General features: G+C 51.2%; 3 protein-coding genes across 14 annotated transcripts in view; 1 reads left to right on the top strand and 2 right to left on the bottom strand.

Annotated features, from left to right (window-relative positions):
• Positions 1-1247: 1247 nt before the first annotated feature.
• Positions 1248-7996, bottom strand: LOC113918708. 2 transcript variants are annotated; one of them, XR_003518660.2, is made up of 4 exons: positions 7374-7996; positions 6670-6793; positions 3681-3940; positions 1248-2341 (listed from the first exon to the last, which is right to left on the bottom strand). XR_003518660.2 is itself a non-coding variant. In XM_027587427.2 (4 exons), exons 1-4 carry the CDS (start codon positions 7430-7432, stop codon positions 2779-2781), a joined length of 864 nt encoding a protein of 287 aa, XP_027443228.1. In that variant the 5' UTR covers positions 7433-7996; the 3' UTR covers positions 2770-2778. The 2 variants fall into 2 exon arrangements, 1 of the variants encoding a protein (XP_027443228.1); XM_027587427.2 differs by lacking the exon at positions 1248-2341 and adding an exon at positions 2770-3260 and having other exon boundaries at positions 6731-6793.
• On the top strand, positions 4850-16448 carry CCRL2 (C-C motif chemokine receptor like 2). Of its 11 annotated transcripts, none has more exons than XM_027587419.2 (4): positions 4850-4956; positions 5559-5717; positions 14661-14777; positions 15296-16448. In XM_027587419.2, exon 4 carries the CDS (start codon positions 15355-15357, stop codon positions 16402-16404), a length of 1050 nt encoding a protein of 349 aa, XP_027443220.1. In that variant the 5' UTR covers positions 4850-4956; positions 5559-5717; positions 14661-14777; positions 15296-15354; the 3' UTR covers positions 16405-16448. The 11 variants fall into 11 exon arrangements, with proteins under 11 accessions (XP_027443220.1, XP_027443217.1, XP_027443218.1 ...); XM_027587417.2 differs by lacking the exons at positions 4850-4956; positions 5559-5717 and adding exons at positions 12923-13196; positions 13586-13660; XM_027587415.2 differs by lacking the exons at positions 4850-4956; positions 5559-5717 and adding exons at positions 13182-13247; positions 13586-13660.
• Positions 16449-22287: 5839 nt separating this feature from the next.
• LTF (lactotransferrin) overlaps positions 22288-26839 on the bottom strand; it is a 28795-nt gene continuing 24243 nt past the window's right edge. Inside the window, exons 15-17 of the mRNA XM_027587678.2 lie at positions 24977-25161; positions 23859-24048; positions 22288-22495 (exon numbers count right to left, since the gene is read on the bottom strand). Coding sequence (XP_027443479.1) covers positions 22461-22495; positions 23859-24048; positions 24977-25161 — 410 coding nt within the window. The 3' untranslated portion in view covers positions 22288-22460. The remainder of the gene's footprint in view (positions 22496-23858; positions 24049-24976; positions 25162-26839) is intronic.

Genomic DNA, 26839 nt, shown 5'->3' on the forward strand with positions numbered 1-26839 from the left:
AGGGCCTCCCAACCTCATGGCGTTGTGTTCAATCCGTCTGACCCTGTGTAGGGTCTTGGGAAAGGCTTTCGGGGGCGGGGTTGGGGGGGCAGGGATTAACCTGAGAATGTAGTTCTGGCTGATGCAGACCCTGCAGCTCTAAGCAAACCGGGAGACGGGGTGGGGGGGGGGGGTGGGGGGGGGGGGGGTGGGGGGGGGTGGCAGGCCAACTCCCCGCCCCCTCCCCCTGTGTGGAATTCCGACAGAAGCTGACACACCCGGAGAAGCAAGGCGGGAACACAGTTCACTTGTGCGTTGACCGTGTGCAGCCCAATTTTAGCCGGCATGCACGCATTCATTCATTCATTCATTCATTCAACAAACATTTATGGAGGGCCTATGCATGACCGACAGGGGGCGTCGGGTAAGGGAGCTTGCAGGGGGCGCTGTGCCCTTGAGTGAAGGCTGCGTGGAAGCTCCGTGGGTGGAGGCTAGGAGGAGCAACTACGCAGGCACCAACCGGTCACCCAGGACTAGGTACCATCCAGGTTCCTAAAGTGGCCCAGCACAGATGAGGGGGACAGACAAACAGTGCCTTATCTGACCATTTTTGTAAAGAAAGCGTAGCTACAACCACTTCTTGGTTCCATGCCTCCTTAAACAGCTTATGCAGAACAGAACAGAACGTACTGGTTCCTTGTCCCAGCACCAGCACCGCTGCCCCCAGGCGGGGTCCTCCAGGGCCGGGGAGAGGGCTGTGTCTGCACAAGACACCAGCTGCCTCTTTGAATTCTTGGGGCTGATTTTGTAGTTTCCCCGTCTCCACTTTTGCTTTCAGCTTGTTTGTACCGAAGGGAGTAAGTGAAAAGTCTCCTTCCCACCCCTGCTTCCTGCTACTCGGTCATCCATCCCGGAGGCGATAAAGTTACCACTGCCTTATCATTTGGGAGAGATTTCCTGCGTATATAAGCAAGATCACGTCTCTTCCCTTATCCCTCGTGTTTACACCAATGCCAGTATTATATACCACACCTTGGGTTTTTTACACTCTTGGGCAAGCTTCTTAAGCTCTCTGTGCCTCACTCTCCCCGTCTGTGGAATGGGGGTAATAACGCCAACCTCATTGATTGTTCCAGGGAGTAAATGAACTAATATATGACCTGGCATGTGGCAACAATCTCATGACAACCACTCGGTGAATTTTAGCTGTCGTCCGCCATGCAGATTTTATTTTTATGCAAGTGAACTTAGTAACTTTTTTTTTGGTTTCTGGGTTTTATGACATGCTTGGAAAAGCTTTTCCCATGCTGGGATTGCAAAAATCTCCCATTTTTATTTCTAACGCTGTTATGGCTTCGTTTTTGTTTTGTTTTTATCATTTGTATTGCTCTTTCTGGAATTCATCTTGGAATGCAGAGTGAGGTGGGAATCCCAAGGTTTTCTCCAGATGGCACACGACCATCCCAAGACCAATTATGAAATAATTTTCCTACTCACTTAAAATGCCATTTTTATACTATTTTAGGCTTCCCCCCCCCCCCATGTTTGGCCATACTTCTATATTTCCAGTTAAAGAACTAGATCCCCGGGTGTCATTTAATGTGTTTCCTTCCTTGGGACGGCCCCCGCATGCTGTGGGGTGAGTCCTTCTGTTGCTCCACATGGGGCGCTCTGCCCCTGCTTCCGTGATGAGAACATTGATCGGTGGGTCAGGGACTGTCAGTCAGAGCCGCTCGAGTCCCCCACCGGTCACAAATTAGAGGCTGACTGCCAACCACAAAGTGCAGGGGTGTGCTGCTCAGGGTGAGTCAATCAGATTCTTGCTCCCAAAAGTGATGACCACGAATGCACCCCACAGTGGCCAGCAGTGCCCTGGAGGGAGGCCTTAGGATCGCCTGGGGAGATGTATGTCCCAAGGCAGAGCTGCCTGGGGTCCCATCTTTCCCTGGGGAAAACATCCAGCGATTCCGTCTGTCCTATGATCAACCCCAAGAATGTTCCGGCTCTCCCCATCACGGCTAGACGAGCTGAGCCCTCACTAGTACAGACTTAAAGCCCCCACTTCTCCCACACTCAGCAAGAAAGAGTTCTCCACTTCATCATTTTCAGCTGCCCCTTTCTTTTTCTAGATGAGTTGATGGGTTTTCATGCACAGATTGTTTGCCAGCTCTTGTAGCTTGAATGTGTGTTGGCCTCCCCCCCAAATTTGTGCGTTGAAATCCTAATGCCCCATGTGATGGTGTTGGGGGAGGGGGGCTTTGGGAGGTGACGGACGAGATCCTGAGGGTGGAACCTCACAAATGGGACCGATGCCCTTGTAAGGAGAGACACGAGCGCACACTCCTTCTCTCTGCCCTGCCCCCTGTGAAGACAAAATGAGAACATGGCCATCTGCAAACCAGGAAGTGGGCTCCCACCAGATGCCACGTCTGCCTGCCACTTGATCTTGGACTTCCAGCCTCCAGAAGCCTGAGAAGCACGCATCTGTTCTTTAAGCCCCCGCCCCCCACCCAGGTCTGTGGTAATTCGATACAGCAGCCCAAGCCAAGACACCAGCCCTTTCTTCTACCAGGTGTTTGTCTACCCCCTTGGAAATTGCTTTCTCAAGGGGCCTTAAGACAATTACAAAAGAATACTGCTTTTGGAAGACGAACCCCTTTGCCTGTCTCATGGTATTCCTCCTCGATCAAAAACTCCACTCCCTCCTTCACCCCGCACAGAGTTAACTAACCGATGGCGGTGGAAAGTGTCACTAATTTGGGACTGGCATGTTAAGTTATTCAGTGATTTACCTAATGTTCATTGAGAAGCTGGTGTGCTGGGGCTAGAGCCCCACATGGCCCAAGTCCTGTCTTCAAGGAGCGACGGGAGCCGGGGAGATGGAGGGTCCCCACGAGAGCGAGGGGCGCCCCCTGCGCCAAGGCGGGCCCCCCAGCCCCGAGCTTCAGCCAGAGCCTGGGAAGCGGGAGGAGCCGTCTGATGCCTCCCATCTCCATCAGGCCCATACTCAGAAGCACAAAGGAAGCTAGTCTCTAGCCAAACAAACGCTCCCTCACTCTGAGCTGCACTTGTCTTAGAGCCCAGACTTCTATTCCCCCCCTTCCTAGCATCTTGGGTCCCATCCTGGGACTCAGGAGTCAAATTCAGGAGGTCCAGGGCTCGTTTCTCCCAGTCCCTCAACTCCCACAGTTGATTCTTCAGGTGCAGCAGATAGCCACCAGAGCATGCTTCTCCTCCAGGGGCCGTCCAGCAAGGTCTGGCCGTATTTTGGTTGTCACCACCTGGGAAGAGGCCAACGACGCTGCTCCACATCCTACGATGCACGGGACAATCCCCCACCACTAAAGCTTATCCGATCCAAATGTGGACAGTTGCCACAGGTAGAAACCCTATCTGGTGTTTCTGCCTTGCTTGAAGCCTCAGCAAGAGGAATCTGGGGAGAGCCCGGGAGGCTTAGTCGGTTAAGCATCGACTCTTGATTTTGGCTCAGGTCCTGATCTCAGGGTCGTGAGATGGAGCCCCACAAGAGGCTCTGCGCTCAGTGCGGAATCTGCTTGGGATTCTCTCTTTCCTTCTCCCTCTGCCCCTCTCTGCTCATTCTTGTTCTTTCTCTCTCTCTCAAAAAAAAAAAAAAAAAAAAAAAAGGAGTCTGAGGCCTGTAGGGGGCTGGTCCTGGGCCCTCCCAAATTGCTGCAGCTTACTTATGGAACATTCCAGATCCTTCGCATGGCTGCAGGTCACTGGCTGAGAAGACACAATTTCTTCCTCCTCATTCGTGCCACCCCTCTGCTTCCGTGGCCTTCCCACACCTGTCGATGCAGGACACGCCGGCTGAGAGTCCTGCCAGGGGCCAGAATGCCATGCCCTCCGACCCCCATCTCCACTGGCAAGGTGCCCTTTAAAACACAGCCATGCCGGGCATCTTTCTGAGTGATCCAGTTTGGAGTGGGAGGTGGTGGTCCTACAAGGAGAAAATACAAGGGCAAGTGCATACACGTGGGAGGAATTTCGTTGGAAACGGCGTGTGAGAAAACACGGAGGCAGGGGCGCCTGGGTGGCTCAGTCGGTTAAGCGTCTGCCTTCGGCTCAGGTCAGGATCCCGGGGTCCTGGGATCGAGCCCCGCATCGGGCTCCCCGCTCGGCGGGAAGCCTGCTTCTCCCTCTCCCACTCCCCCTGCTTGTGTTCCCTCTCTCGCTGTGTCTCCTCTCTGTCAAATAAATAAATAACATTAAAAACAAAAAACACGGAAGGCAACTTCATGGAACCATAAGTGGTTTTGTGAGAGCAGAAGGCGAGAAGAAAGTGGGAACAGTCAGGACTGCAAGCTGGCGGGCGGAGGGCAGATGAAGCCGGGCCTCGCACAGAGCGCTGAGGGGTGTGGCCAGTGGGGTGGGGGTTTGAAGCCAGGGAGGAAATGCATACCCAGGAGGGCTAATTGGCCCCTGGAGGAAGGCAAGAATGGAGTCGGAGCCCCAGGGCAAAGGGTGGGCTGCGCTCCTTCTGGGACACAGCAGAGGCCTCTGCCAAGGTAAAAATCTCTGGGAGGAGACAAGTGAATGGATCTGAAAGCTACGGGGGACCAGGGACTCATCAGAACTTGGACTGAGGGAGTGAGGGAAGCAGGGAGGGCAAGGCTAGGGCCCCAGCCCAGGGGGATGCAAAGCACTGGCTTCAGGTGCAGGTTTCAGGACAAGCTGAGTTAGAAATCCAGGGGGCCATCCAGGTGGCAGTGTCAGGAGGAGCCGCCTTGAACCCAGCGGAGCACATGCATGGAGATCCAGTCACAGGCCATGGACACCACGGAGGTGGACAGATGGCTCCAGACAGAGCCCAGAGGAGCACACAGGCAGCCTGCAAAGGAGCCCCAAGGGGAAGGAGAAGGTGTGCCAGGAAAGGCAGACCCAGTGCAGAGAAGAGCCCTCTGGGAGGAAGAGGAAGTGTTGGCAGTGTCAAACGCTGCGGAGACATGAAGCAAGGTAAGAGCGGAAAAAACATCCACGAACCCTGTGATGCAATCAGAAAGGCAAGATAACTTCATGGCCCCTGCCTGTCTCTTCCCACGCCGACTCACGGCCAAGGACACAGAATCGTGCTTCCTCCCTCGTTCTGGAAAAGCACTACTTTTGTACCCAAGTTCTGGACTCTCCGGGGGGGACAGGACCAGCCTCTGTGGTTTGAAGGTCCTGGTTAGCTGGTTAGGGGCCCTTTCCAGTGACCCTTTCCAGAGGGTGCAGCTGAATCCTCTGGGACAGGAAAGGGGTGTGGGGGCCCTGAACTCTGGGGCGGAGATGGGAGCCCCAGAGCCTGCTAGGGAATGGCTGCAGAGCCTCTGAGGAGCCTCAGGGGCCATCCCTGGCTGGGCACTGGGCAGAGAGGGAGCAGAACCTTCCGTATCCAACATCTGGGGCTCACAGCAGCCTAGGCCCTAGGAGGGGCCCACCGCGACCGCGGGAGCAAACCCTGCCCCGCTGTGATGGAATTTTGTTATAATGAGAATGCTACTTGGTTTATTACGTTTTGCCCCTGCTCGTGGAAAGAGATTTTTTTTTCAATCTATTTTAAATATGGTTACTATCAGACCAGTGACTGTCCAACCCACCTGGCCCCGTGGAAACAGGAGTGTGGCCGCTTAGGTGGGGAAGAAGAAAGAGGAAAGGAAAAAGAAAAAGCTGGAGGATGGGGCCTGGGAGGGTCCAGTTCCTCTTCAACTCTGTTCTTCACGCTCAGACGCCAATGGGTGAGTAACCAACAGAGCGGTCACGTGGAGTGAGTGAGCAGGTTGCCCTTGCTGGGCGCGTGACTCCTTCAGCATGCACAAGTGCACCCCAGGGGGCTCACAGTCTTATGACGTGGTGGCTTTAGAAATTTCGGTTGCCATTTCTTGTCATGCAGGAAATTTTAGGAAACCCAGCCCGTGCCGTGGGTGCCCTGTGGTCTGCCCAGACGTCCTCTTCAGGGTCAGTGTGCCCACCCTCCCAGCTGCTGGGGACGGGGACCACCACCCTCAGCCACTGAGACCCACCTTCCCTGGGCCCTGCCCCCTCTCAGGGGACGACTGAGGCCCATGACTGGCTGATGGGGGGCAGCAAGGGCCCGGCCCCCTTCCCTCCATGTGGGACAGTGACGAAGGGCCATCCCAGGCCTAGAGCGCCTCGTGGGGTTGGCGGGGGCTTCGGTGGTCTCCACACTGGGGTCTGCTTCTCCCTCTGTCCAGGCTTGCCTCGCCTACTCATTGACGGGGGTGCCTCCCGGAAGCCCTCCCCAGCCCGGCATTGGCCTGCAGCTGTCCCGCTGAGCTCTGGACTTCCAGGAATTAGATGGAAAATAGCCTGGTTCCTGCTTTCAGCTTTCTCTTCTGCAGAAACTCAGACGCCAATAAGTAATAAAATGTCTCCCCCCCCCCCCCCGAGTTCTGTTTCCCTTGCCTTGCCCCATCTCTGAGATCCAGGTGGATGGCTCCTCAAGAACCTAAAGGAGACGTTAGGAGGAGAAGGGAGGAGAGAAAAGGCTGTGCCCCCCTCGCCCAGCTAACTCCCACTCAGGCTTTCTGCTTAGAAGGCCCCTCCCATGGGACACCATCCCTGGTCCCTCTGGACCAGGGCCTGGCGCCCTCGCCCATGGCTCCCCTAGCTGCTGTGGGCTTCCCCCAGCACAGCACCAGACTCCCCAGATTACCATCAGTTACATACCTGCCCAGCTCCCTTTAGAACATCAAAGCCATGAGGGCAGAGGACAGGTCTATCTGCTCACCATTTTCTCCCGGGGCCTGGCAAAGTTCCTGGAACCCAGGAGATGTGTCCTGCAGAGTCTTGCCTAAAACAAATGGCACAGTGAAGTAAGGTTAGCTGGTTAGGGGCCCTTTCCAGTGACCCTTTCCAGAGGGTGCAGGCTTGGTAAGAGGATTCCTCCCGAGATTTAGACAGGGTGTAGGGAAACCCCAGGGCATGACTGGTGCAGGAGAGAACACGCCGCCATTCCGACTGCTAGGAACAAGGGGCAGAGCAGGGGGAGGGGCCGCCTGGGTCAAGGTCAGGAGACACACCAGCCCCACCAGGAAGGAGCCAGGGCTCTAAACGCCTTGACCTCAGTCTCTAACCTCCTGCCCAAAGCCCCCATTGGCCAAACCTGACTGAGACTCAGAGGGTCAGAGGGTGGAGGCTCTGCTGTTAACAAGTTGAGCCTCCAGGAATGGGGACGCGAAAGTGCAAAAGCAGGCCGGAAGGGGATGGAAAGTGGATATGCAAGGGCAAATGGGGGGAAGGGGGGGTTCACCAGACAGCAGACACTAAATGCCTGTGAAATGAATAACGTTTTTCAACAAATATTCCCTGAACATTCATTCAATTTATTATTTTGATCACTGTCTGGTGTAAACAAATCAGAAGGCACTCACCCTACAAGGCCATTGAGGACACCGGCCAACACAGAGAAGACAGCAAGGCCTCGGGCCATGTGTGACGGGGAGCTGGTGCCGAGAGGTCCCCCCAGAAAGCTAGCTCCTGGAAGAAACACACCCACAGGCGGGGACAATAAGGGAGCTTAGCTGGTTTTGCCTTGACTCCAAGTGGTAGGCAGAAAATCTCTGAGACTCCAAAACCCGTACCTCAATGCAAATATCAAGTTTGATTTTATAATACCCTCAAAGCAGGAGACCCCCGAAACTAAAATTCAGCTCAGGCCATGGATGCCCCTCATGGTCCTGGTGGAAGCAAATGCAAAACTCCTCCGGGAGGGAGTGCTCCCACCTCGGGCAACGAAACGCTGCTGCAGGACCGGTAATTCCCAATAGATGTGAACCCACGCGGACACCACAGAACACACGAGGAAATGCGGCACCAAGAGTGAGGTGGGCAGGCCTCCCAAACCATAGGACTAGAACCCTGAAAGACTTGGTTAAATCGTTAGTTGATTCAAAGTATTTTGACAAGGAATCAGCACACCTGGGTGGCTCAGTCGGTGAAGCGTCTGCCTTCAGCTCAGGTCCTGATCTCGGGGTCCTGGGATCGAGCCTCGTGTCGGGCTCCCTGCTCAGTGGGGAGTCTGCTTCTCCCTCTCACTCTCCCTCTGCCCCTTGCCCTGCTCATGCTCTCTCTCCCACTCTAATAAATAAATAAGATCTTTAAAAAAAATACTTCTACAAGGAATGAAAATCCTTAAAAAAAAAAAAAAAGACTATTATTATCAGAAGTTACTCAGTGTGTATAAAGGTATATTTGACTTTTGTGGAGTTTGTCCTATTGCCCTGCTCTGCACATTGTCTTAGAATGTGAGAAGTCCAAGAAACCCTTCTGGAATGAGAGGGCTTTTACTCAGTAAGTGTTTCTCCTTTCTTTTCCCAGGGATATATACTCTCCTTCTACCCACTTATCTCCTAACGGGAGAGTATTAGGATAATCCTCAGGAATTACTGATTTGTCCCTCTTTCCTCAATACTGTGTCTGTAATAGGATTAGGTTTAGACATCGCTGCAATGCACCACATTTCAAGGTTTTGGAACGAGATTGTACCCTATTTCGTGTTCAGTTGCTACTGGCAAAATTTTAGAATTTTTGTTGAAGCCATTTTATAAGGTACCGCTGGAGGAGGGCGAGGCTGTTGATCCTGCTTCCGTCTGCCATCTTTACTAGAAAGCCCATACTAATGTTTTTTAGATTTCATAAGGGTTTCAAAAACATTAAGCACGACTTCAGCTTGGAAAGCCCCAGAGGTAGCGGTATGGATGTGTCGTTGGCTTTATTGGGAGTAGGGACATATTGGACACTTCCTGCTCATGGGCGCTTCACAAAGCAATTGATGACATTTCAGCACAGAAGGGTGCTGGGGACCCTGGGGAGACCAATCTCCGCGGAAGGGTGGGGACCGACGCCAGGCTGGAAGGGACTGAGTAGAGAATGAACAAGGACAAAGTAGGAAGAATGGGTTTGGACAATGAATGAAGGCTGCCTAAGAAGAGGGAGAGCATGTAGTTAGAGCAATGTGTGGGGTTCAGGATGGGCTTGTGGCCTTATTTAAGGGAGAGACCAGAGCATTTCAATATTGTGAAGAATGCAGTCGGGGTTGGAAGGGACCCTCAGAAACAGTTGCCAGAGGTCAGACAGAATGCAGTCCAGAGGGCAGGAGGAGAAATGAGCCTTTGCTCTCCGAGGAGCAGCTCTGTCCGAGGAGGAGGAAGGAATGGAGATGCCATGATGACATTTGAAGCCGGGGAGTGGAGAGAGTTCTGAGAAAAGCAGGAAATGAGGTCACCTCCTGAGCAGAAGTGTGGGTGGTGGCGGTGGGAGTTTGAAGGCACTGGAAGAGTTTCAGGGGGTTTGGAACAGCCGACGGAAAACAGGAGAAAGTGACGATTTAGGACACTCAGAAGAGTAACTAGGGAAATAAGAGAAATCTCTGGAAGCTAGCTGAGCCTGGAGACCACAAATTGGTGATGGATCTTCTCTTTGTGGCTAAGTGGTTTTAACCAGCTATCCTCAGAAGAAAATTGGGAGGAAGGAGCAGATGGATGGGTTGAGCTAAGGCTGGGGCTTCAAGGGAGGGCAGAGTATTGACTGGAGAGTGGCTAAGTGACAGACTCGGGTCTCAGCGAGACAGGAGGGATGTGACCACCCAAGGCGCTCACAGACAGAGCTGGAGGACTCGAGGAAAGAGAACAACCAATGGTGGGAAGTGAACGGGGGTGAGCGATTTCATTGTAAGTGTTCAGTGGTGGATCAGTATTAACAGACCTGAGTGAAGTTGAATTAACGAGTCCATGAAAGTTATGACCTGGGTGCTGAACAGGGATCAACTTGGGCAGGTAGGTCCCCAGGGGCGTGGAGGAAACTGGGGTGAACAGAAGCCTGTTATCCATGGTACACAAGGCTAAAATAAAAGAAGGGGGGCCATTAGGCTGGCAGTGGAGCAGAGGGTGATAGGGTCAGAGGGCTGGGGACCCAAGGGATCTCCTATGTAGCCGGAAGCAATGATCAGCAAGTGGCACTGGGACCAGGGATGTCACCTCCGGACCCCCGAGTCTGAGGTGGGGGTGAGAGGGACGGAGTATCCTCAAGGGCCAAGAGATGCCAGGAATGTTCTGGAATTCGTGAAGGATGTCAGGAGGAGTGTCTGTCCTGGAGTTCGAGATTCCAGAGGGCATAGAGGGAGAGCGTGGGGAGAGAGGGAAACACTGAGAAGTGAGCCAAGGGCAGGGGAAGCACAGAGGAGAATGGTGATAAGAACCAAGACAAGGTACATGACCCGAGGAGTTGAGCGGAATGGGGGCATGAGGGCAGTACCTGGTCTCCTGGGTTCTGGAAAGTTCCACCCCAGCAGGCCACAGGTAGATGGTGGGCAAGAAGGTCAGGGAAGGATGGGGTGCTGCAAAAGGTATCATTCTCCAGCAAGCCAAGGGCTTAAGACTCTAGAGATGGATGCCTCCCTTCCAAGGCTGTGCTAGCTCAGCTCCTTCAAGATGGGATGTGGCATAAAGGAAGTGTATTAGAGGAAACACTGAGAGTTTGCAAGGGAGCCGGGAGAAGCTGGGAAAGCCACCAGATCACAGAGCAGAACTGGCCCCAAGTGAAGGAGAGAAGGAGGGAGGCAGGCTGGGAGAAAGCGCCAGCCAAAGTCCCATCAGAGGCGCTCACCTCCCAGGACTGGGCCTGTGCTGGTGTCCCCAAGAGGGTCACCGGCTGGAGCAGCCCCTGGTAGGCATGGCCTTGACACGAATGCGAGGATGTGTTTCAGGGTGTGGCAGTTGGGACCCTCGGTCACTATGCTCCCTTCAGAGATGCGGAGTTTTGTCCCCATGGCCACACCAAGACACAGTTAACACGTGTATGTCAAAGGCAACACTTCTCAAATTACGTTCTGCAGAGCCCTTGGCCCATAAGTATCTGTTTGAGGATAAAAAAAGAGGATTCCATGATCAAACAACTTTAGGAAACACTGCAGACCCTCTCTTCCTCATGGAGGATCACAATGCTTATTAGCATATTAAGAGTTCTGAGAAGTCCTGTAGTAAAGAAACTCGCTTAATTTTTTTAGTTTCGCTCTTTTTCAAACTTACGTGGGCAAAGTCTCCCCCCTCAACTTTTCTTTTTTACACTTTTTTTAGCACACTGCAGAATAAATGGAGCATGCACTGACAGAGGCTTTTTAAGATACAGTTAAAAATTTTTCTTTCAGCAAGTACATAGAAAATCTGAGTTTCAGGGTTGATTATCATTATGATCACATTTTGAAAGGATCATTTCCCCCTTTGCTGCCTTCCCAGGAAGACCAGCTATTGGGAGGCCCGAGACCTGAGGTTGGCTGTTAGTCATTATTAGGCAGTCAGTGGGAGAAAATCTGGGGGCAGGACAGACACCCTCAGAATCCTGAAAATTACAACACGAGGGTATCTGTCCTTTTAATCTACTACTCAATGCCAAACAACTAATCCAGCAGGAAGCAGTCATCTAAAAGCAGTTTTTGCACACTTTCCATTAAGAAGAAGTGTTATTTAAAAATTGTAATAGCTGTTCTTTGTGACTATCACTATTTTAGATTACTTTTTCTATACTTTGCAATTTTTCTGTAATGTAATATTTTCAAATAAAAATTAGATAGGTAGATTGATTGATTGATAGGTAATCTGAGAGCACTGACATTTGAAGAAGCCATTTTAAGGGATAGATTAAATTACCGTAATTTTAAAATTTTGAATACCCAATTCTCAATATCAGTAAATCCCTGAGAAATTCTCCATGTTAGTAATTCATCATCCAGAGATGCTCGCAACCCTTCACTGAACTAAATTCAATGTTGGATATCTATCAATCGGCATCCAGTCAAGAGACAGAAATCACACCAGTAATCTGACCAAAGAACATTTACTCTGAAGAATTACTGATTAGTAACCAGGGACTAACTACAGGACCAGCAGAGGTAGGGAGCTGTCTCTAGGCTAAGGCAGAACACCCAGAAGGAACACACTTGGAAGGTGCCTTCCCTCCCAAGGCTGAGCTTCAGACCTTGTTGGAGATGGTGTGACTACAACCCACTGGACTGTGGGTTTTCCAAGCTCCCTGGTATAAGAACTTAGTAACTAGAAGAAAAAATGAGATCGTGAGCATTAATTACGGGGCCTAATCACATGCTGTTCCTACGCACACTTGTCACCAAGCTTCCTCTGACCATCCTACGTAAAGTGTGAGCCCCTGAACCAACCCGGCCCTTCCTACCCTCCTTCCTGCTTTGCTTTTCTCCACAGAACACCTCTCCTACTACCCTACAACTTACATACTTACTCTGTTTTTGTCTGTAGAACGGAAGCTCCGTGAAGTTCAGGATGTTTGCCTGCATTGTTCACCCAGAACAGTGCCGGGCACCTGCTAGGCACTCTGTAAATATAGGTGAATAGCTGGAGAGATGAACTGAATTAATGAATGACCTGTGTGTACAGGATAATGAGAGTTATAGCTTCTTAGTTTCGTGGACTGAAATTGGGGTTGAATTATAGCGATAAAGAAGAATTCAGACCCTTGAAGGTAAGGTTTGTGAGCCACGTGCCAAAGCCGCAGAATGAAGTAAGGTTTCACAAACGATGAAGACCCTATTATGGTTCCAGATAGTAGAAGGGTAATAAAAACTTTCCTCTTGTCTCCACTTCAGACCTCCAGACCATTCCTTCCTACCCATTTAGAAGTTTCTAGAATCCCAAGGCCTTGGAGAGCTAATACACACTCTAGTGATTATAGGCAACGAAAGTGTATTATAAACAGCAAACTTGCTGGCAGCATACATCTTAATTGTTCTACCACTAGCAGAAATGCTAGTTACGTGACGGGACAGGGGTGTCAGCCAACCTCCCAGTGGAGAAGTAGAAACGTATCAAATCAACATGCTGTATACCTTAAACTTACACAATGGTATATGTCAAGTATCTCTCAATTGAAAAAAATAAAAAGGGAAGAACCCCATGGCCTGAGGCTGGATAAGCAGAATGTTGGGAATCAAGCCAAAATAAAATAATACTGAAAGTGAAGGCCATTAATAGCAGGAAGTTAAGGGTGGTCTCAAATTTCCCGTGCTCTTCCCGGGTAACTTCAAATTTCATATAATTCTGTGACCTACATGAGGTCCTGCCTACTGCCGTTTTCCTCTATTTAGCCATGTAGTGTGAGTGTGTATATCCATGGGACTTTCCGTGTTTCTGAGTTCACTTGACTCTCACTGCTTTGCCCAGCGCGGACCGGTGAGCACCCTGCATGAGCTTTACTGAGCCACCATCCCTTACTCACTCAAGGTCCTGGGGGTCCAGGGGAGGGGGGCGTGCGGGGCTGGTGTGGCTGCAAATAGCCCAGCTGAGGGAGGTAGAGCCCCTCCACGGGCGGGTCCCAGGGCTGTGCTGCCACCAGTGGGCAGTGACCCCCACTCACTCCAGGAGCCCGTGCGGGGGGGAGGGGGCAAGCCCATGCTGGGAAGCGTGCACCCCCCAGGTTCCCACCGACAACAACCCCTCCGTGCGGAGGACGAATGTGATCTTTGAGTTAAATTTAACGCTCAACCACGTATTCGTCTGGGCCCTTTCATGTTTGTTTTTGCCTTTCTTTTAATAGTTTGTTTCTATTTCCATCTTCACAGGTCCACGCTCTGAGTTGAAAGCTAGCTCAGACGCTTTTCTGGCATTCATTAACAGGATGTCCTTTAGCCAACTGTGTGAGTGCTACACCACAGCGTAGGGGGGTGGCCCCAAATTAGGTCAGTCACAGGTCCAGAGAGAGGATCCGGGAGAAGTTCATACAGACTTCCCAGCCGGTTTGGCATTCCTCTTCTCCCTTCATCCTTCTTCAAGCCACCCCCTGCCCCGTATGTCCTGCCCCTGACCACCCACCGCTTCCTCCCCCTGACTCTGAAATCTGGACTCCTCCAGCTTCCTTTCTCTCCAGCCTCAGACCTCCTCCCTCCCCCATTACAGTCCCAGCCTGGGAGGTTTCCCCACAGGCTCTGTAGCCCAGACTTGACGCCCTTCCCCCACCCTCCGTGGAATTTTCTGGGATCTTCTGGGAGCAGGGTCAGCACCTCACGCCTTGCTTAACTCCTGGCTTTCCTCACTCTGTTTTCCTCAAATCCCACTCACTGGTCCTGAGCATCTCTGCACCAGCCCCCTTCCCAAGTGACACCACTCTGTGGTTTCCTTTGTCCCCAGATCCTCTCTTGGGACGCCACCCCCCTAGTCCCAGCACAGTGTCTCTCAACAGTGACAGCGAGAACCAGACCTCATGCCGCTCACCGTGGACCTCCCCAAGCCTTCTAGATGCCCTACGGACGCAGGGAGTGGGCTTCTGCCCTGGGGTCTGCACACAGAGCTCCCACAGGACACTTTCCCCTCCGCAGCTGGCTGTCACCTGCTCAGAAGTGCCCTGTTGTCAGCCCACCTCGTATCACTGGGGAGCAGTGGCAACTCAGTTCCCTTATCTGGGGCAGCCAGGAGGACGCCTGTCTGAAGGCCAGGGGGAAATCAAAGGCGGGGTCCAGGGGGAACCGGGAGGAGAAAACAACTTCCTGGTTTCTCTCAGAGGCTTGAGAAACACTGTAGGGGTCCGGAGGAGCTTTCAAGTTGCTTTCTTTGGGTCAGTCCCCGAGACCAAGACCGAGGCCAGTGACTTGTGGTGTAGAGCTCCCCAGGGGTAAACAGTGGCTTCTCTTGCCCCTAAAGGTCAGGCCCAGCTGCTCAGAAGAAAGCTGGCCTCTCGGCTGCCCCAGGCCATTCCCACAGCAGCTCAGATGGTGGGTCAGGAGGCCGAGCCCTGCGCCCCTGGAACTCCGTCAAGGGGTAAGTCATCTGTGTATTTAACCAGTGACGTCCATGTTGATGCTTGGGATGGTTTCGCTTTTGCAAACCTTGGTTTCTATCCTTGGAGAGAAGAGCTCGGCCAGCCTGTTGCAGGAAGCTACTTCACAGGGTGAGCAGAGTTTTGGAACACGTAGACATTAGGAGTGATGCCCATTTCATGACCCTAAACCACAGCACCAGGCTCTCTTTGACGGTGTGTTTCCTTAAATATCACCTTCAGACAGGCAAATCGTGTTTTCACCAGGAAAATTTAAGTTCTGTGAAGAAGTGTAATGCTTACTTTTATTTCGCCAGTGGTATTAGCGCATTGCCAAGTGCGTGAGGGCTTAGTGAGGAGGCCATTTATAGTAACCGCTCTCAGCAAGTGGGGATGCGTCGGAGAAATGCTTATTTTCAATCTTCTCAGCTGTAGACCTACGCTGGGTAAAATGAAGCACCAGAAAAGGGACGGGATAGCTTCACGGACGCTAATCCAATTTTTTTTTTTTCCCCTCCAGGACCACCCACCTGTTTGAAGGGAAAATAATCTTTCACGTCTCCAGAGGGCAGCCTGAAGATGGCTAATTACACGTCAGCCCCGGAGGATGACTATGACGTCCTCATAGAGGATGACCTGAAGAGCAGCGAAATAGAGCCATGCAACCCCTACGACCCCAAGATCCTGGCGGCCCGGGTGGTACCCCAGCTCTCCACCACCGTGTTCCTGGCTGGTCTCCTGGGCGATCTCTTGGTTGTGCTCATCCTGGTGAAACATAAAGGACTCAAGCACACGGAAGATATCTATCTCCTGAACTTGGCAGTTTCGAATTTGTGTTTCTTGCTGGCCCTGCCATTCTGGGCCTACACTGCGACACACGGGGGGGTTCTCGACAACCCCTTCTGTAAAATTCTAGTGGTCCTGTACTCCATAGGCCTATACAGTGAGGCATTTTTCAACGTCCTCCTGACAGTGCACAGGTACCTGGTGTTTTTCCCCGTGAGCCTTCCCTCAACCACCAGGACGGCACGCTGGGGCATGATCTCAAGTGCTCTGGCATGGGTCCTAGCCACTCTGGTCATTTTGCCCGAATCCGTGTTTTATAAAGCTCAGATGGAAAGCCAGACATACAAGTGCTCCTTGAGACTACCTCACTTCCTGCTGGCGGAGGAGACATCCTGGAAGCGTTTTCTGACCTTAAAGATGAACATTTTGGGGCTTCTTTTTCCACTGTGCGTTTTTGTCTTTTGCTACATGCGAATGAGAAAAATACGAAGGTCTGGGGAGAGGAGGTCTGGCCTTTCTAAGCTGGTTTTTGCCATAATGGCTGTTTTCCTTCTGATGTGGGGACCTTACAATATTGCACTTTTCCTGTCCACTTTCAAAGAATCTTTCTCCCTGCACAACTGCAAGAGCAACTACAACCTGGACAGGAGCGTTCAGATCCTGAGAATTGTTGCAGCCACCCACTGCTGCATCAACCCCCTCCTCCACGCGTTCCTTGACCCCACATTCAGAAGACACCTTGGCCGCCTTTGCTGTGTGCACGATGGCCGTCTGCTTCAGTCCAGAGAGGAATCTACACGAGATGCCGCCAGGGAAGAACTTGACCATTCCACCAAAGTGTAAACTAGCTTTCATCAAAGGTGGGACAAATAAACATTGATTTTTATATCGTCGCATTGTTTTGCATATTTTTTTTTACACATTTGTATATAAAACAGGATATGGGAAGAAAAGCAGGGAGGTGAACAAGCATTTTCCAAGCACCGAATTTGTCTCAGGTGCTGTGCGAGGCTCTTTGCAAACCTGAGCCCCTTTGCGCCTCAATACTTGACCATGGGTGTGGATGGAATGTGTCCATTTCGCTAAGGAGGAAACTGAGGCACGGAAATTTGTCTAGGCTTACACAGCTAGAAAGTGGCAGGGCTGGGGCCCAAACGTGAGTGCCATTCACTCCAGAGCCTACGCTTTGTCCAGCATGCCAAACTTCCAAAAATTGGGCAAGGAAACACACGAAATAAATATGTACCCTTAAAACCAATCAGACCACATTCCAAGTTAAAAGCAACCCATTCATATAGAAGGAATTGTTCAGGCACATTTTCTTGCAGGTAATTGAAAGGACTGTCCAGCTGGAAACTAGGGATAAAGGGGTAAAAGTGCTCTGTGGAATTTACTAGGTCTCCTTGGCTACTTGCTACATGAATAGTCTGTGTGAAATAACTCCAGGCAAGAATATTTTCGAAGGAATTGAGAAAACATTCATTCAAGCTCAATCTGAAGTGGAATTTGCTAAGATGTGTTGGAATTGACGGGGGTTAAAATATGCTGTGAGCAGGAAAAGCCTGGGTGGGACAAATTTACAAAATGTGTGGAAGTGGGTCAGTCAATGGTTATTTGTTAGTGGTATTTTGTGGAAAATACTGGAATTTACCACGTGCATTAAACTGTTAGTGTTGGGGCGCCTGGGGGGTGCAGTCGGTTAAGCATCCAGCTCTTGCTTCCAGCTCAGGTCGTGATCTCAGGGTCATGAGATAGAGTCTGCTTGGGATTCCCCTCTCTCTTCTCCCTCTGCCCCTGCCGCTCATGCTTGCTCGCTCTCTCTCTCTCTCTCTCAAATAGATAAATAAATAAATCTTTTTTTAAAAAACATGTTTTCTGAACTTAGCAGTGATTTTCAGACCTCAGTGCAAGGACAGAAGACATTTCCGTATTTTACAATCAGTTTGTGCAACTGGAGAGCTTTCATCTTACGTTCAGTTGGAGGTGCTCTGTGACCTAATGGAATGCCATGCTAGAAGGTATACATCAAGTGAGGAATCTAATAGAATTCTATAAATATCTTCCAAGTGATAAATATGCACATGTAATATCTTATGCTTGCAGCCTGGTGTCAGTGTTTGGCAGCAGCTTGTGTGAAAAGACATTTTCAAAGATGAAAGATATAAAATTTCTCCACAGATCAGCTTTAAGGGGTGACCTTTTGCAACTGACTTTAATAAGAGGGAACACCAGTTTTGAACCTCAGTCGAACAGAAGTTACCCCCCTAACTTCCACTCTTCTCATTAGTACACCTGTATCACACGAAAGAAATTATACTCCAGTTATGAGTCGGTACTGATACCGCCCATTCTAGCCCAACCCAGAGTTTCCACCTTGCCTTCTCCATTCCGTATTTCTTTTTTTTTCTAACTTTATTTTATTATGTTGGTCACCATACATTACATCATTAGTTTTTTGATGTAGTGATCCATGATTCATTGTTTGCATATAACACCCAGTGCTCCATTCAATACATGCCCTCCTTAATACCCATCACTGGGCTAACCCGTCCCCCACCACCCCCCTCCCCTCTAGAACCCTGTTTGTTTCTCAGAGTCCATAGTCTCTCATGGTTCGTCTCCCCTCCAATTCCCCCCCCCTTCATTTTCCCATTCCGTATTTCTGCCCTCCTCTTTTCTTTCATGGTAACTCTAGGTCCCCAAAAGCATCAACACATTTACTCATTTTCCCAATCATACATACACAAGAGTGTCCAGCGTTGCTACACCCATAGTGCTTAGAATCGCGGGCAGATGGATATAGGGATGATAAGGAGAGGTGCCTGGACCAGTCCTAAAGGTGTGGCCTGGAGGAGGGGCGCGAAGCTATCACCGGGCCAGGGAACGTGACCAGGTTATGAGATTCAGCAGCGGGTCTCCCTGGAGGGTATCTGGGCTCAGACATGAGTGATTCCCCCACGGGAATCTTGCACCTGCTCTGTCTTCTGTTTCTGTGGGGCCGGGGCAGCTGTGCAGGTGGAGCCCTGCCTCCGCACCCTAAAGAGGGACACACTGGGCCTGAAATCCAGCCTACGTTGCTGAGCAGGCCACGCTCCCAGGCAGGAGGTTGTATGCACCCTGGGAAAGGGGTACCTTCCCTGGCCTTCGCACAGAGGCCCTGTATGGGCCGGCAGGGCTGTCCTCTGGCTACTGTCTGGCCAGGCACCATGAAATGCTCTAGTGTATTTTCCCTGTGCCATCGCCCTCTTCCCTGTCCTGTGTGTGGGCACGGGAATCCTTCCGCTGCCAGGACAAACTGGAAAGGGGGTTGTCTCCCTCCGGGACCAAGCTTGGGGGCAGAGGGAATTCAAGGAGCAAAGCAGAGACAGCTGCAAGCCCGTGCAGGGCTGGCAAAGCCTGCCCAGAGGGTAGAAAGGCCAGAGAAGAAGACACAGGGTGGAAACCATGCAGAGTGCAAGGCCATGGCCTTTCACTTGAAGCCTGTGAGGAACTTGGGGTTGGAGGAAGTGAAAGCAGGGACACCAAACGGAGGCCACCCTCCATTCAGTGTGAAAAGAATGGGGGGACCAAAGGTCATGTGGCAGCCCAGGGCTTGTGCTACATGGGATGCACCCCAGGGGGGGAAGAGAAAGGAGCATCTGGGCCGTTATGGGACTGTAACATGCAGATTTCCCACTTCTGGGGCACCTGGGTGGCTCAGATGGTTAAGCATCTGCCTTCAGCTCAGGTCATGATCCCAGGGTCCTGGGATCGAACCCCGCATCAGGCTCCCTGCTCGGCAGGAAGCCTGCTTCTCCCTCTACTGCTCCCCCTGCACGTGCTCTCTCACTCGGTCAAATAAATAAATAAAATCTTAAAAAAAAGAAAATTCCCACTTCTGCGAGAATTCATGAGTACTAAGCTCTGAGACTGTTTACCGTGGGTGCAGTTTCAGGGTTTGTGTGTCCCCAAAGATATGAGACACACAGAAGGAAGGATGTGGCTCTTGGCTACTAAGACAAAGTCCACACGTTGGTTCCTTCTCATGACTGGAAGCTTTGACCACTGTCCCAGCCAAGCTGAAGTGAAGGAGATGCTGGGCTGCTTCTTCTCCTCCTCCCTCTATCCCTGCCTTACCCTGGATTCTCCATAGCCTCTGACTTTCTGGGGTGACGCTCTCCCTTAGAACTCAAACAGCAGGCTGAGGTACCCATCTCCTGCTCTGCAGAGAGCTCACGGCCCCACTCAGAATTCCCACGGCTTTCCTGGGCCTCACCTTCTTCTGACCACCTGCCACCCACATCCTTCTGCTCCCTCATTACTGATCTTCACCACCTTTCATTTCCAGAAGCTGCAATCCCCACAGGCTGACACTGTCCTGGTGGGTGATGGCCAAAATGGTTCCAATCATCGATAGGTATTAGGTGTCGGTGATCAAGCACCCTGACCAGCAGAGGCAGGAACTGTCTCCATGATGACATTTTTCTTTAGAACCTGAGTGGCTGTGTTCCTGGGGCCCGTGCGTCCTCTCTGGGTGGTTCTTCCACCACTTCCACACCTTTCCTCACCTGCGGCCGACTCTAAGTTCCCTGGGGGAACTCATCTGGAGGAGTGAGTCAGCTCGATTGATTTGGCTCCAAACTCTCACTCAGGGTAAAGGGCTCACTTTTCTCAACCCCAGGGGCCACCTAATATGACTCCCTATCATACCCTCTGCTTCCACCTTAAAATTCAGACTCAACCTCACCCGTTTATTTCAATCTGGCTCAAACACTAGAAATGACCTGCTTTGGGGCCATGGTGTTCACAGCCCAGCAGGACTGACGCTTCGGTTGGAAGGAGCAGGTGGGTGCTCACAACCGCAACCACAGCACAGATGGTGATTTGCTTACCTTCTCTACATTTCATGACTGTGAGCCTGGTGTACGGATATTCCTGTGTGTTCTGTTGACAATACTAAATTTCAGAAAAGAAGAGACGTACCAGAGCCTTAGGGTTGAAGTAAATGAAGGTACTGCCCCAGATCCAGAAGGGAAATAGTGTCCTATTGCCAAGATATTCACTGCTCCTTTCCACTGGGCCTCTCCCTGCAGGACATCATATGCCTGCCTCGTTGATGTCGTGGCCACCCAACTGACTTTGGACAATGAAATGAGGGGAATGACAAGGTCGCTGTCTTACAGAAGCTCTAGAAATATATAGTGAGGCACCTCCACCTCTCTTTTAGCCCAGGTCTCAGAACAAAGACAGATACAAGCATTTGCGTGTAAGCCGCTAGGATTTCAATAGAACTTATTAGCATAAGCTGATGGATTCAGTGATGTTCAATTTTCAAATTTAATTTTGGCCAGAAAGGGGATTTCATGGGTGGGGCTTTAATTTCACCTTTGTATCTTATTTATACAAGAAGGTTCATACTGTTCCAATGTTATGCTTTGCGGGGCTGGTACTGTAACTAATACGGCAACAGCATCAAATGTTGCTCGCTGAATAACCTTCTCAGGCTAGTAAGGATAGACTGCATATCTGGGCCAATAATTCACAGTAGCAAAAAGTGAGTTTTCATCCTAAGCTTAAAGAGCCCCAATTCACGTCCTTTCCTGGCAGATTTCAGAGCCTGGTGCAGGCCGCAGCAAAGCTCCCCACCCATTGGTGGTGGTCAACGCTGGTCACCCTTGTCTGGCATCTGCCTTTGAAGGGGCTGTCTTCACCCTGTCGGCACGGGTTTACCTGTTGCGTCCAATGAGCTAATGGAAAAAACTGAAAGCTGGAAAATGATCCCTTCCCGAGGAAGAGTTAGCAATCTGAGAGAGCTGGTACCTAAGCACCAGTGAGCCCCACTTTCTGGAAGAAAGTCTGCATTAGTAGCTGAGACCCCATCATCTGGTTCTCTCGTGGGTCAGAAGCAACACCCTGGAGAAGAAAGCCATGGGGGACACAGTTAAAGGACAAAGCATGGGCCCTCCACAAGGCAGAGGAAGGAAGGCCAGAGAGGAGAATGAATGGTATGGAAGCTGAGGGAATGGGGTTCGAGAAGGACTGTGTGGGCCATAGGGTCAGGAGCGGCCACGGGCTCAGGGAACGAGACCGGGAAACCATGAGAAGCTTGGCGGTTCGGGAGGGCATGGGCGTCCTTTCCCAGAACCACCCAGGAGAGAGAACAGGTTAGAACCCAATCACAGTGAGGTGCAGGGAGAATGAGAGAGTGGCCCAACCAGCCCACTCCCTTGCTGAAGGAAGAGAGGGCAGCCCGCTTGGACCGTGCTCTCCAGAACTGGGCCGAGGAAAGTGGGGGGGGGGGGACGAGTGAGTGGAGGTTAGCCAGAGGTGGGGGACAACAAGGCCTGTCAGAAGGCCAAGGGACAGAAGGTTGTCACCTCTCCCTATGACGCCTGTATTATTTGTACATTCGCTGTACCTGACACAATTTATTTAAAATACCAAATACTCAAAACTCTGTGATATCCAGTTTCTTTCACTAAAGCCTTGACTCCTACTCCCTATTCCCTGCCCCTGCCCTAGAAACGCACGCGCACACGCGCACACGCGCAAACATCCATGTGAACAACAAGCCGATGCCCTTGGGGACACTAGCTGCTGGGCCTGTCCTTTGCTGCCAGAAACTGCAGGACAGAGGAGGCCCTGAACCTGGAAAATGCAGAACGAAAGGCCAGCTGCGCCGGCACTTGATCAGACACATGATTTCAGCATAAAATCTAGAAAAGATGAATGACGCTTTACGAGGAATGAAAATCAACGGTCCTTCTCATTTTATTTATTGCGAGGATGACAGCAGGGAGAGCTGGGAAAGCAGATGATTGGCCAGGAAGGGAGAAGGCCCAGCACCTCCGGGAAGGGCCGGGAGCAGCGAGGGGCTGAGGCGCCTCAGGAAGGGAGGCCAGGCCGTCTTTGGGCAGGTTTTATCTACTCAGGAAAGCGCAGGCTTCCAGAAGCACTGTGGGACACACCAGAGCCGGAGATTCAGAAACTGATCTTTTTTTAAACCAAGAGATCAATCAAGGACTGAAGTACTGAAACACAGACCTTCCCCTGTCTTGTCCCACCAACCCTCGGCCCGTGCTTGCTCACCTCGCGCCACCCCCCCCCCCCCCGCCCCCAGAGCCGCCTCCTAATGGCGGCCACCACGGCCCTGGCCCTCACTAACCCCAGTGACTTCCTGCCCTGGCCTGAGTGACACAGGCCCCACCCCATTTGCCTTTAACTGAATCAGTTGTTACACTCAAGTTCACAAGACACAGATGGTCCTCAGATGGGAGCAATCAACTTGCTCGACTTCATGCCAGTCTGTCTGAGGTGGTGCTCTCCTACTTGTGCACTCATGCATTCACCAGTACTCGCCGAGGCCTGCTTTGTGTGAGGCACTGTGCTAAGTGAGGGGTGCAGCAGGGACACACGGGCCCTGCCCTCACAAGAATAGCTCTTTGTCAGAGCGGAGTCCTCGGACCACCTGATCACAATTCCCCGAGATGCTGGCTGGTAAAGAGCAGTGACAGTGTTGACAATTTGGGGCCGGGGAACTCTTTGTTGGCCAGGCTGTTCTCTGCTTTGTTTAGCAGCATCCGTGGCTTCTGCCCACAGACACCAGCTGCACCCCCTAAGTTGTAAGAATCAAAAATACCTCCAAGCATTGCCCAACGTCCCCTGGGGCGGGGGGGAGGGGACTGCACCTAGCTGAGAAGGACTGATACAGAGCTTCTTGGCCCCACCCCATCGCTGGGCCCCCACCACCCCAAAGCCTCCAGCTGTCTGACGAGGTACCAGAAACAGGACTCTGGGTGACCCCGTGCGCAGGGGAGGCAGTGCACATTGCAATTTTAGAATCACCGCCTGGAGCCTTACAACACTCTGCAATATCTTACAAATGTTTTTAAAGGAGCAAATTATTTGTCAATACATTTTCCTGGCTAAGATACTTTCTGGGAATTTGTATTCTCCACGGCTGGTATTTATGGTAACTGTCTAGAGACCAGAATCTGTCATTTCCGAATACACACATGTATATGAGCATATGTACGTATGTACATACATACACACACACCCTTCATTCTACTGGATAAAATGAATCACGGTTTCTAAAACCCCGACAGGCACTATCAGCATTATAAAAATTTCGCATACGACCACTGCCTTATTTTTCTCTGTCTTTCATCTCATCAGTGACTCTGTAACTTTCTGAGGCAGTGGGATAGTACAGCACCTTAACTTTCTTATTCCCATCTTCGTTCCTAGAATGCCTCCTGGCCCTGCAACCTCGCCACCCTTCCCGCGCGCTGGATTCTCCGGGGCGTTCCACTTACGGGAGCTTGAGCACTGTCTCAGATTAGCGACGGCCGTGACGTATGCTGATCCCAAATATTCTTCGTACGTGTTTTTGCCCTGGAGTCTGGCCAGGCACTCCGTGTTGTCATTGAACAGAAGGTTTTTGGTTTCAGACTGGAACAAGCAAAACTCTCTCGGGCATTTAGCTCCGTTTCTTCCAAACTGATCCTGTAGTAACAGGGCAGACGGCAAGGGAGAGGCCGAGGGAAACAGGAGAACGTATGGATTGGGAGAGGCCAAAGACATCTCTTCCATCCAGGCTCAGCCCCAGGAAGCCCACGGAACAAAAGGAGCTGTGTTCTAGAGGTTTTCCACTGCTTGGCTGAGACTTCCCCTGCCTCATGTCCTCCTGCGGCCCGTGCCCCGGGGGTGGCAGATCCACCGGGTAGTGCCTGGGCCCCTCGCTACTTCTGATCTCACTTCCCGCCATCTTTCCCTCCGTGTCCATCTGTGACCTCTTCCCGTAGAAACTCGGGGTGGCTAGATGACAGCTGAGGATTTCTGAGCTCTCCCCCAAAAGCTGATCACCTACAGCATTCTGAGAGGCCAGCTCCAGCAGACAGACAGTCTGCACTGGAAATCGTCTCTGCCATTGATCAGGTCATTGCCTTGGGCGGGTGGGTCACTTAGCCTCCTCCGCAGGGCGAGAGCAACACACCTCCATGATGGACCCCCTCTTATCAGCACCAGTGAGTGTGCCACAGTGAGGTTACTGTACCCATTATTGTCATTCTAGGGCCTTTAAAGCAACCTGGACACAAGGTATTCTAATACAAAACTAGAAGCTCTAAAAGAGAATCACAGACTTTAAGGAAATTGCATGGTTCCCTTCAAACCACTTCCCACAGCCTTCAATCTATAGAAGTTCTGGGTGTGTCGTGTCTAGAGATTACACATGTGGACGCCTCTGTTGTTCTCATCACTGAGACTCTGGGCAGCTCCTCGGCATGAAACGAACAAGGTCAGCACCAGCGTTCAGCAGAGGAACGGGAGAGGGGGGCTCTGGATGGGCTGCTACCCCTTTAGCACTGTGACCGCCCCGCCTCGCAGCAGCCCGAGCACTTAGGAGAAGGCAGGAGGCCCTGGTCATCCACACCTGTTGGTTGAGCAGCACCTGCTTCAAATGTGTCGCCTTATCTTCCCGAGATACCACAGCGTGGTTTGGAGCCATGGCCAGGTGGCATCTCCAAGCTTCCGTCACGGGCTGCCGGGTGCCATCGAGGCATAGCAGTTCAAAGTCCTCCAGCTTCAAATCCTTAGCCCAGGCCTCAGTGTTCCTGCCTGGGGAGAGAAAGAAAGGCGGCATCAGCCACGGGGCTGCCCCCGCTCAGTCAGGTGGGTCGGACGAGTCCACTGGCCTCTCCTGAAATGCGCATATGCGGGTCGCAGGGACGCGAGGGAGAGGGAAGGAAGTTTTGTCCGCACAAGCTATACAAACTTCAAATATAGCAAACGTCGGTGCCGCTTCCATACAAGCAGACAGGATCCAGGAACATAAGGGAGTGAAGCCCTGACGCATTCTACGGCGTGAATGAGCCCTGAAAACAGGATGCTCAGTGAAAGAAGCCAGTCACAAAAGGCCACGTGATCCCATTTCTGTGAGACGTCCAGAACAGGCAAATCTACAGAGACAGAGCGGAGACTGGTGGTTGGCAGCTCTGGAGGCGTGGGGAAAGGTGCCAGGGTACTTCATGGGGCGTTCTAGAGTGTTCTAGAATTGGACTGGGCTGGTGGGTGTGGCACTCCATGAATGTGCTAGGGACCACTGAATCCCACACTTGGAATGGGTGGATTTTTTTTTAAATTTTTTTATTGCTATGTTCATCATCATATATTACATCATTAGTTTTTGATGTAGTGTTCCACGATTCATTGTTTGTGCATAACACCCAGCGCTCCATGCAGAACGTGCCCTCCTCAATACCCATCACCAGGCTAACCCATCCCCCTACCCTCCTCCCCTCTAGAACCCTCAGTTTGTTTTTCAGAGTCCATCGTCTCTCATGGTTCGTCTCCCCCTCCGACTTACTCCCCTTCGGAATGGGTGGATTTTTATAGCACAAATTATATCTCAAGAGAGCTATTAATTTTTTAAAAAGAACGCCCTCCACCTGTGCCCTATTTTCCAGCGAGTTCCAGAAAAAGAATATCTGGTTTATGTTCAAGAAGAAAGTGTTTTATCCTTCCCTTCATATTCAAATGCTCTTAGTGTATAGCCAGACAAAGGACAGAAACTTCTACAAGTTTATCGAATATGATCCATTAATTTAAAAAAAAAAACAGTTGTGAAATCACGAAGAAACTTACACTGACATCTGACATTGCTCTAGGGGATCGAGAGTGCACTTATCGTGATGAGCACTGAGTCATGTACAGAAGTGTTGAATCACTATACTGTACACCTGAAACTACTATCACACTGTATGTTAATTATACTTCAATAAAAAAAACTGACATCAATCAATCCCTGGAGATCACTTAGATTAATGGTTCATAAATTTGAAATGGAATTGTATGCATGTCTGTGTCTGTGCAAACACAGGTTCAATGTTCAGACCCCAGCTTCACTCCTTCTGCCCCTTCTTCCCTCAAAAACAAAACAAAACAGAAACAAAGACACTTTATCCATTCTCTTGGCTTTATCTATTTGATATTGAGATCACTCCAGATTTTTATGTCTGTCCTCAGTACCTCTCCCAAGAGACATGGGGAGGATCAGAAGAAGGGAGGAGGGGCTGTGACTGCCAATATTTGAAGGACAGAAGCAGAAGGTCAAGGAGGTTCTTCCTCAGAGGCTGAAGTGGCTAGTCATCTGCTGGGGACCGTGGGGGCCGAGTGGCGGTTCAGGAGAAGGCTGCGGTTTGGAAGGTGGCCAGATGGCTTGGGGGGCTGAAGTTGGCAATTATTATTCATCTTCTATTAACTGTACCTGCCTGTGACTTTGTCACCTAAGACTCCC

The sequence above is a fragment of the Zalophus californianus genome, chromosome 1, assembly GCF_009762305.2.
Source record: "Zalophus californianus isolate mZalCal1 chromosome 1, mZalCal1.pri.v2, whole genome shotgun sequence".
NCBI lineage: Eukaryota > Metazoa > Chordata > Mammalia > Carnivora > Otariidae > Zalophus > Zalophus californianus.